We start from the raw sequence: 11,663 nt of genomic DNA, 5'->3' as shown, positions 1-11,663 counted from the left end.
GGGGTGTGATACGGCGAGGGCTGATATGGGTTAGAGCAATTGTGTCGTATCGCATATAGAAAACAAAAGTATGTATTAGTAAGTATGAAATAAAGGCTGTTAATATAGAGAATAATACATGCCTTTTTCCATATCACACGCAGTATCAACCCGAGACTGCAATATCCCGAGGGCTGCTATTGGTAGAGGGTTGATAGTGGGTGTGATATGGAAAAAAGCGTGTTTTATTCTGTTTATTACATACTTACTACATAAAACTACTATCTTATGATCCATTTTTTTTTTTTTTTGAAATATTGCAAAACGAAAAAAGGGGTGTGATACGGCGAGGGCTGATATGGGTTAGAGCAATTGTATCGTATCGCATATACAAAAAACCCATATTTATTAGCGAGTATGTAATAACAACAAATAAAACATCGATGTTCTTATATACCACTTTATAAACAACTTAGTTCGTAGGTCGTCTCAAAACGGTTCGCAAATTACTATCCGTGGTTATAGGGCCTTTGCAACCAGCCAATATCTTTCTCAACTCCCTGGCAAGCAAATAGCCGGTGTTGCCATTTCAGCGCTCACAGCTAGCATTCAACAATTCCAACACTGCCCAACCACATTCTCATTTACAGCTGAGTAGACTGGAACAAGCAGAGTAAAGTATCTAGCCCGGCGTCATACCACTAGACTACCGTGAGCCCTCCTGTTAAAGTCGCGACAGCTGGATGAATTGCTTCGTATTTTTTGGTAGGTAATTTTGTAAAATAAGATCATAATGAGAAATTCAAAAATATATCTTCGCTTATGGATTATTGTCCTCGAAATAGCTAGAGATATATGTAGAGCATGGCCAAAGAATGATTGGCTAGTCATAACCTGAGCACGGTAGCATGTCACCCTGCCGGGTCACATTATACTGACGACGGGATGTCAACATCTTACTCAATTAACTGGCAACGGGTTAACCACGCCTTACTCAATTAACGTTGATCGTCAAACAAAGACTAGTAAGTGCCGTTTCGCCGGAAATTACGTATTGCATACCGGGAAGTTTTCCGCTCTCCATAATGAAGCAGATGTATCATTACGGACAATATTAGTAAGGAACATAATTATCAAATTTGAAGGGCGACAATAACACTAAGCGAATATAGATTTTACTGTCGTAGGGCGAAAGATTCCCGGTATACGGTATATCATATATATACTTAACGAAAGAAGCTGATATTATTTGTTTCCATCACGATTGGGCAATATATATCTTAGGAGTGTTCCTACATTTTACTATTAACATGTCTGCATAGACATATCAGAAAAGTGTGTATGTCATCATAAAGTTTAGGAATTTGTCCACACATTTAGCAGAAGGATAGTTTTACAGCTGTCTCTAGGAACCGCAGAACCAAATGATTTTCCATAGATGATAGTGTTAACGTTTACCACTGTTCTGGTTAAATGGGGTTATCCACACTGGTTTACCTGCCCTCATTTTGAAGAATATCATCTCCCACAACTGTAAATAAAATATTTAAAAATTCTGCCTATTTGAACATTTTTTATATGGTTGCCGCCATCTTGTATTGAATTCGGCACCAAATATTGACCAAAATTTACAACAAATTACACACTTAACAAACTCCCCCAGACAAAAGCATACTTGATTTTTTTTATCATTTTTTGATACATTTTACATCTATATATATAACTTAACCATAACATAAAACTTTTGAAACTTCTGCCACCTAAATATCCAACCAGCAGGCCCCGAGGCATTCACCTTCCTATTAATTCTTCTGCCCAAATGGGAAAAACCCAGAATCTATTTTTGATTTGGTTCCGTGGTCCCTCTATGTATTTTATACATTGGTGTTAACAAATGTGCTCGTTGAACGAACTATATAAAACGTCAGTTTACGTGGGCGTTTTGTTTGCTTGTGGTTGGGCTTCTTAACAACAGCTCGAGCAGCGAACGATAACGAGTAAGACACCCCAGTGCTATTTAAAGTGTCACCATATTGTTAAGTTACTTGCTGAAAACGATTACCATGATTCCTTTCTTGTGATATCGTTACAAATATGGCTTAATCAAGGAAGAAACCTTCAAAACGAAAAATGTTAATCAGCCACATGATTTGTCTTTCTTATGTGGTTCAATACTATTTTAGTAGATGTATTTTGATCTCTGCAGTGCTCCCGATAACATTTAACAGAAAGAAAAAGAAACAAAATCGTTTTATTTATCTCACATCGTCAGGCAATGGTACAAGCGACTATTGTTTTACAAAGTTTCATAACCTTTTTTTTTCGTTTGTTTCCCTTTTTACGTTTTCGAAATAGATAAGGCCGTCTGCTAACGGTACTCAGACAGTTTAACTCTCCTTGGCTGTCAGTGTGACGAGGATAAAACACCATTGATACACGTAATGTTTTGCACAGTGGTCTAAGATTGCAATGTTGCTGTTAAGAAAAGATCAATGGGAGTCTAAAGGCCGAAGCATTTGTCATGATTATTCAAGTCAATGCTCAGATAGGTGTCGCCTGAGTTACGAAATAGCTTGACATTGCATCTGTGGATTGGCTTCACCGATGTTTCCTACAGTTGATTGCAGATGTAGTCCTATACACAACATTTGACGCGACATCGCGTCCATGAAGTGCTCAGAGGCAGCTTATGTAGTTATATCTTAAGAATTGTTTTATTTACTGTTTTAAATATATATGTTTGCATTCACAATTGAGTGTATGCAGTGTCACGAGCAATATTTAGTTAAATGGGTTCGGGAACAAGATGATGATGTTTACATTTTGACAGTAATTATCTTTTGAATTGGTATTCATTGTAGATTCAATTTACAAATGAGTAAGGGCATGCGGTAGACTATAGGTTAAGGCGTTTGACATTCTGCTACATGTACCACTAACCCCCCAACACTGGGTCCCGGGTTCAAGACCTACGTAGGGCAGTCGCTAGGTACTGGCCGTAGGTCGGTGGTTTTTCTACGGAGACCCGGCTTTCCTCCACCACCAATACCTGGCACGTCCTAAAATAACCATAGCTGTTAAAAGGATGTAAAACACAAACACCAAAAACAAATGAGTTATCATCAAAAACGTGAAAATTAAGGGATGTACAGATTGTTTTGCATTTTTTCAATGCTCATAGATTGTTCAATATTTCTATATTTTTATTTAATTAAATGAAGATTGCTGACTTAGAAGTATTGCAATAAATATCATCCTTTATTTCAAAGTAACCAAAAACCAAGATAATAAGTATATAACTGTAATATTAGAAAATAAAAAATGTATTCTGGTACAAAACATCCAAAACACTATATTGTTTTCATACGGTATGTACCGAAATAGCATAAATCTTTAGCTTGTTGAATTGTGTCAGCTTGCTATTTCTTTTTCAGACGACATTTAATGCGCTTGAATAATTAAGACTTAACACAACATGACTAGAAGTATATTATATGATTCCTCAAAACACCCCCTCTGCATGCCCACTTTGACTTGGATGTCATAACTCGCCTGATAAAAACGCGCCTATCATAAATCTAGCCCATCGATCTGTGTCAAAAAAGCAAGGTAGGATTAGGTTATGTTGCTGGTGTAACTGGTTTTGGCTCATATTGTGGTGTGATGCCTGGGCCATATCCGTCATTTCTGTACAGTATGACTAATGTTGGGATACTCTCGCCTTCAATGTATTTAATCATGTGTGGGAGCGATAACATATTTAGCCATATAAACAAGTTGTTTCTCAATATTAACTGTAATTATATATTTCTTGTCTGGTTGCCCTTTTCATCAAAATGGCCAGCATTTTTTTTTCATCCCTACAAAGCAGTTGACTCTTTAGTAATAGTCTATTAACGATCCCTGCCCCACTGCTTCAAAAACAGGAGATGATTATGTTACCATAATAAACTCCCTTTTCTTCTGAGTTTTTTTGGTTGTTTTTTTTTCTTTGGATATACATAATGAAACTGTAGTCAGATTTGGCAAGGGTTAAAATCCCTGCCTTGCTGCATCTAAGCAGATTTTCTCTCATAATACTGAACACGTTGTAGTTTTTTTCGATGATGATCATGATCATATTTTACCTGATATTCCGTAAAGAATAGATATATTTAAATAACTGTCATGATGATACAAAAATTCCTATTAAAAATGCATGATATATCAGTTGTACGAATGTCATAAACACAGCAACATAGACACCATATCCCATCCCCTCAAAACACTCTCGATTAATATTATATTAAGAGACCTTCTCTGTTATCAGGTCAATTTTGACCCTTCCCGTGACGGGTCGCTTAAAACATATTAAACTGCATGATTTTTTGTGATTTTATAACTGTATAGTATTTCATTACACGTGATGTGACGAAAACAAAGAAAGTTTTTATTATCAGCAGTGTTGTTTTTCTTTTCATAAAGTGCTGTTGAAGAAATGTCTATGGGGTTATGGTGTCAAATCAACATTGTTGATTCTTTTAGTTAAGTAATGTGTGTCAGATTTATTATGTTTTTCAAGTTTATTGCTTTTTGGGGGGTTCATATTACATTTCTTTCTGTTTTAATGTCACTTCAGTTCCTGTTGTTTTCTTCTGAATTCCGTTTAAGACCTCGGCATTTGTTGAGTGACGAGGGTAAGGCGAACGGGTATACCCATGTATAACATTCGTGGACTAATGCGTCGAGCAATATATCTGTGTTGTTCGGTTTTGTGTTCAGTGAATTCATTTCAGAAATGTTATTTGTTTTTAGCAAACCTTGACTTATGTGGTGAGCGGAGTTCATATAGTGACATTTAAATCATTTATTATAGTGATATGTAATACTGTTGTTTTCAGACGGAACAATAGCTCAAAATATTAAGTATTGGTTTGTTTGTTTGTTTTTGTCTTGTTTATTTTGTTGCTTTTTTAACGTCCTACATGTGTATAAAGCATTATTTAAGCCTTTAAATATACATGTATGTGTTAAAGCGATAAATTCGACTACCTAGCAAACGTTTTTAACTTAAAGAAACTGTGTAATGCTCTATTTCAGGTATCAAAAGTGTTCAACTTAATCAAATAAAACACAAAATCGTGTAATGTGTATGCATCATGTCAAAAAAGCCTATCATGACTTGAAACAGTAAGCTATTACAGAAAAGCTCCAAATATGAACATTTTTTTGAGAGTTTTTGAAATTGTAGAGTTTTTTTGGTTTATGAATTTTAGAGCTTTTTAGCGAAGGGAAAGTCTTAAATCTGAAGCTGTTGTTGTGATACTAGTTTTGCTAATATTAGTTAACACGCCAGGGGAAAACTCTTTGAGACGGCGGTTTTTTACTTAGACGTTCATATTTCAAAGTGGTTGCCAACCCGCCCGAATACAGATGTAATGAGTTTAAGTAACTAAAAATGCAATTCCTTACCTGAGTTGATTGTTTCATTCCTATGAAAAGCTCGTAAGTAAATTCAAAAATAAAATGAATAAATATAAAGAAAACTAGGAACGTTGTGCCCTTTTTTATTAACAACCATTACTCGTCAAGCAACTTTAATATGTCAACATCCGATTTTTTAAATGTATTTATTTATTTTGTTATGTTTTGTTTTAAGATCAAAACGACTGCAATATTAATTGATTTAAATGAATCGTTTTTATTTTGCAAGGACTTTTGGCAAGAAATATTACATTTCCGGATCAACGAGTTCATCTCTTTTCTTATATTATATCTTATGGGTTGATGTTCTCAGAGTTCTAGTGTAGCAACGCTATCAGTACAATTCCAGTGAAACAAATATATAAAAGCAATGGTTAAATAACATCAGAATAAATTAACTGCAATTGGAATGTTATATGTGTAACACTTAAAAAGAGAAGATAATTCATTATAAAAATAATATGTACCAGCTCGAGTAAACCGTGTGGTCTAAGTGTTTGCCAAAAATTTGAACGCCGATGCTCTTGTAGGCGCGGGTTCGAATCCCGACGTCGAATGGCATACCTTTGTACAGTATTTTAAACTAATCGTTTACAGTTCCTTCGGTGAAGTAATGGCTTGTCAAAAGAATTTCTAGTGTGTATAAAGATCATGATGAATTTGTGTTCGAAAAACTACCACTTTTATAAGTGCAAATAAGTGAAACCTTTTTCTGTTTCGTTCAGGCTATACCTAAGAAACTGCCAATACAGGGCACTGTTAGTTCAAATTGAGTATAACGAGTGTGCGAACGTTCTATTACTCTTGTACAGTTACGAACATCGACCTTTTACCCGAAGGCAGGTGATTAAATCACTATTCTATTAGTGTTGTTACTGTGAGGTACTGGGCTGTAATAGCAAGAAAGTGTTAATGTTATTTTGTCCACAAGAAACCATACACTTTGTCTTAGAACCAGCGGACCCGATAAACAAAAGTAAAAGTAAAATCGATATAAAACACAAAGTATTACCTCTACTTGAAGCAATGCCTAGTTCATTTCCTGTGTGTGTTTTCCGTCTCGATATATTTGTCAGTTGCTGTACAAAATCACCTCGACTTGTGATCAAGAAGAAACCAATCAGCTTGTATTAATTCAATTTAGCACCTGAATTTACCTGCTACTTAACTTAATCCGTAACCAATTAAAGAGACATATACAGGATACCAGACTCAACTACCATAGAAAATACTTGTTGGAATATAAAATAAACGAATTATTTAACCAAATGATCAACTCAATGCAAAATATTTAATAACACAATAATGACTAGAAATAAAGAGAAAGGAAGCGATTATTTGAAGAGTTGTCTTGTAGTTAATGCAAGCCAAACAAAGTAGACATTTTCCTGCAACATATCGTCCATTTAAGACTCATTTGAACTACTTATGAATAGAAAAAATAGGAAAAAATGTTACCCCATTGTGAAGGATACAAAGACAGCTTATTAACATATGATAAAATAACAACAAAACAAGAGGAACTAAGCAGACAAAAAACTAATGGAGAAGCTTAGTGACCATAAGAAACATCAGAAGGCAAAGCTTGTGTTAATTTGTTTCATCTGTGCACGTTTTTGTCCTTCGTTACACTCCTTTCTAATGTTTATGTAAACCTGTTTCGATAACACTTGTGCCACAAGAGGATTGACAATGATAAACGTGTTGGCCAGCCACAACTTTAAAGGGACCTTTATCCTAGACCATGTCACTTTTGATCACGTTCAATATTGTTCCTAATAGCACATGCTTGAAATACGATATCACTATCTTTGGTCATATCTCGCGTTTACCTTCATATCTATGGTAAGTCTTTGAGTTTAGCTGTATTTGTTTGTCTGTTATCCGTTATTGTCCATTAATATGGAAATATAAAGATAAACTGGAGACATGCTCAAAAAGCAGTCAATGCTGTTATTGGGAGTAAATAAATTGCACCAATTTTCCTTCAAGCTCCACTGAAGAAAATATCAGTACAGTGCACTGCTATTCAAATTTATTCTGACGTGAGTGCAAATAACCAAATACTCTTACTGTGAGTGTTTTAGTCTTTGCATGTTCGTCGATCCTAAACTATAAACAAAACCAAGTTAAGGATGTATACACAGACAACCATCCCTGCTATAATAGAACAAAATGAGAAACAGATAAACTATTGACTACATTGGCAACACAAAGAGACACCAATTAGGAACAGAAAATTGTAACAAAAACTCCAGGAACTTTGGAGACAACAAAACAAAATGGCAGACATTATAAACACTTACAAAAAATATGAAAACCAGAAATTTGGGACTGAAATATGGATTTATTTTTGCACGTGTTTGGTATCTATACATTTTATTTAATCCAATATTAATTCCACCCTGTTTCGATAACACACATTACGACAAGATAATTGACCCCAAAGATACCGTGTGCTTTATTAGATGTTTGAGAAATATTTCCTCTTGTTATATCTAGTCTTAAGTGTCAGTAATTAAAGACATGCATTCCAACACCTGTAAATAATTATCATATATAGTATAGTTTACATACAAAACATGAAATGTGACTCTTGGCCCTTATAAATTTATAATATACGACATTCAAAATTCTAAGCTACATAAAATGACACTTATAGCAGTATTGTTTTGTATTTTGTTTTTGGTCTATGTGAATCAAAATTGATTTCCCCAATCGTATCATAGAATTCAAAACCTACATCAGTCTTAAAATGCTTCTTGATTTTTTTTTAATATGTTTCACATTCACAATTAATTCCAATTCAACGTATTTGGGAATTATTCAATACTACTGAGGGAATATTGAACAAGACTATCTTGGTAGTGCGTATTCTTGAAGAATATATCTCTATTATCATAATTGAATTGGACTGGAAGATTGCTATAACTAACGATTACCGTGTGTCCCCATGACATTGAGAATATACTTGACATATAGCCAGTATGGGACACAACAACATTAACAAATAAATACAGATTAAGGTCAGGGCCATCATGAATGTACTAACAATATTTCCTAGAAAAAAATATTATCATATTATGTATCTATTTCTAGCTGAAGCTCTCTTGGGAACTCCTATATATTTTACCATTATCACTGCTAGAACGCCTTATCTGCATGTATCTAGGATACCATCACTCGTAAAATGAATCTTCTCTGGGGCAAACCTTCACGTTGAATTTCCATTAGCAGTGATATCTATTGCAGAGTGTTTGGGATAGGGTTATACATAGCTGATTTTGGAAAACAGATTTATGTCCTTTGAGGCTGAATTAGATAGACAAAGAACAGTTAACTCAATGATGTGTTACGATTTGCATAAGAGATAAAGACATATGGAGTCTGTTGTATAAAACAGTTCTGGTTCATGTATACGAAAACGTGTTCAGTTCCATCTATTTAATGAAACTATGCGCCAAGCGCTTAATTGCTTATTTGACTTTGTGTATAGATTCATTCCTGAAATCGGACACTGAAGCTCTTTTTTGTTGACAAGACTTTTCGTTAAGCTTGTTACTTTGGTTAGGCATTGCGTTATCTCAAAATTCTCAGCTACACTTTGAGTTAAGCTCTAATTCTTTGCCAGCATTTGAACCTCGATACAACCGATATTATCTTTTAGTAGATACTTCAGTTAGATCTCAAACAAATCTTATTCTTTGGTATCGTTGTTGCTTGTGTAGGTTAATTGGTTGTACATGGTTTAACGTCCTATTAACAGTTAAGGTAATTTAAGGACGTACCTCCATGTGTATAATGTATGCCGGCATCTGTGTTTGTGTGTTAGAGACCGGGTATGTTGGTGTATTTGCCTCCTTGTGATGGCGCAGATCTGATGCCGATTTTATAGTGTTATCTCCCTGAAATACTTGCTTGCCTAGATACCCGCTAGTGTAATATGTATGTAGTTCAATTGTATTTACATAAATCAGCTTGAAATATACGCTTCGGACGTTGTCAATTTTCTAAGCGCCAGTATAGAAAACTTATTTCAGTTTTGTCCAAACAATACTGAGGCATCTCCACAACAGAGTACAGTTAATTCAAATTAACTTTGACGGGTGACAAAAAAAACAATTCCTCTTATATAGCGAAGAACAGGGCAAGTGATGTATTTCCGAATCTAAGAGTTCATTCTGTGTGTTACAACGCTCTAATAGAATGAAAGTTTTGGACTTTATAACGTTCAAAAACAGACAACGCCTGCTGGCAGAACCGTTATACACGATATAGATAATACAATGTACCAGTAGAATCAATGTTAAACACGAATTATAGCCTAAACTAGAGTCAATGCCCTGTTATTTGCCTGTATCGTGTTTCCTGTGAGCGTGTTTCCTGTGAGCGTCTTTCCTGTGAGCGTGTTTCCTGTTTCCTGTGAGCGTGTTTCCTGTGAGCGTGTTTCCTGTGAGCGACCCGCAGTGGGCACACAGCATCACGTGGAGACTTTGCGTTCACTCCGTTTCATGAGTTAAAATTTGCGTTAAGCTCTATTTCCATAGAAGCGTTTAGTTAAGTAGCTTGGTTTTTAAACTTATTGCAATGCCCGTGACGTCAAGACTTCGACAGTATCAAACTAAGCGATCATGCTTCAGAGGTCAACACAATTGGTTTTTTTTCAGTCAGTCTCATAAGTAGTTACGACAGTATGATCCAAGGTTGTCACTGGATCCGAGCACTAGATGGGTAAATAACATTGATTGAATATTTCTATATAATATGTTATACTTTTATTTAAAGAAAATATAAATGATGAGGCTGAAGAGTGAAGAATAGATGACAAGATACACAGACGAATGATCAAACACGACTTTGCGTTAGATGATGTTGTATTTAACGATTCGTTTTATTGGTCCGATTGAAATGATGATTGTTCCTAATTACATCCAGCCTTATAAAACACTCGGTATACAATTTCATTGAATGCAAGTGAATTTAAGGTGTATGAGCCTAATTAGGACGGACGAAGGGAGCGCAGCTGACAGAGACATTCCTGTCTAGGTTATCTAAATTTATTAAGAAAACAAAGATATCAAGAGAGATTGAAGTAGATGTTTGATTATTAAACATTGATTGTCAAGAAAACAAATTAATCTGGAATTGCACTCAAATATTTCACCAATAGCTGCGTTTTCCAACATGATTTAAATTCATTATATTAGGAAAAAATTAAGGTCCTATGAATTTTGTTATTTTGTTATTTTTTCCTTCACTAATCACTAACTATAATTTAGTTTTCTTTTACTTTTTTACTACTCTAATCACTTACTATGAATTAAGTCTCTTTTGCTTTTTTACTGTCTAATCACTTACTATGAATTTAGTTCTCTTTTGCTTTTTTACTGCACTAATCACTAATTATGAATTTGTGTATTTTTCAGATGCCGCTACCGATGTGGAATTTCCCGACATTGTCAGGGAAGGGACATTCTGGTTGGGTTACGTCAACTCTGCTATCAACCCATTTATATACGCTTACTCCAGCCTGGAATTCCGGAAAGCATTTGCAAGAATTCTTAAATGTCGACTGAAAAGGAAGGCGTATTATTGATTATTAGTTTTCCAAACAAAATGTCAAAGGAAACACGCAACATTGTTTTGAAAACCATAACTTCATAAACGACATAAATATCGAGAAAGGCAGAACGACGTTTGCAAAAGTTGTATATGTGTTTTGAAGTATTTTTGTTCAATATTCATTTCTGCAATGAAATTAGACAGTTCAAGAAGAAGAAAGGTTTTCAAAATTAAAAAAAATGAAATATTGTTTACTGTGGTACTTTCAACAAGACGATTTTTCGCCCTACGCCATTTTAATCCATTTTCGCCCAAGACTTATTCCGCCTTTCACATTTGATTACTTTATTTTTTTATATCGCTTTCAATTACTAATGTTTTCTGTAACAATAGATTTGCTCTCCTTACGGAGGTCAGAAAAAGCGAAAATTTACCTGCGGCGAAAATTTCTCGGTAACCGTACCTTGAAAAGAATAAATAAGAAGCACTTTTTTTTAAGACTAATACATTGTTTCACTGGTGTAATGTGTACATTGACATAAGTTTCTTTTTATAGAAGAAACGGGACCCGTATTCATAAAACCATTCTCATGCTCAAGCATGGATTTTGTGCTCCGGACTATGTTTTTGTTTTGTTCAAAAATTATCATTAGAATGTG

General features: G+C 34.8%; 1 protein-coding gene across 1 annotated transcript in view; it reads left to right on the top strand.

The window, feature by feature from the left end:
* The window catches only part of LOC110447814 (alpha-1A adrenergic receptor-like), a 28,139-nt gene extending 17,101 nt beyond the window's left edge, over positions 1-11,038 (top strand). Inside the window, exon 2 of the mRNA XM_021493753.1 lies at positions 10,869-11,038. Within this exon, the coding sequence (XP_021349428.1) occupies positions 10,869-11,038 (170 nt within the window). The remainder of the gene's footprint in view (positions 1-10,868) is intronic.
* The last annotated feature ends 625 nt before the right edge of the window (positions 11,039-11,663 follow it).

Source organism: Mizuhopecten yessoensis, unplaced genomic scaffold (genome assembly GCF_002113885.1).
Source record: "Mizuhopecten yessoensis strain PY_sf001 unplaced genomic scaffold, ASM211388v2 scaffold3621, whole genome shotgun sequence".
Lineage (NCBI taxonomy): Eukaryota > Metazoa > Mollusca > Bivalvia > Pectinida > Pectinidae > Mizuhopecten > Mizuhopecten yessoensis.
This window is presented reverse-complemented; position numbering and strand designations above follow the sequence as displayed.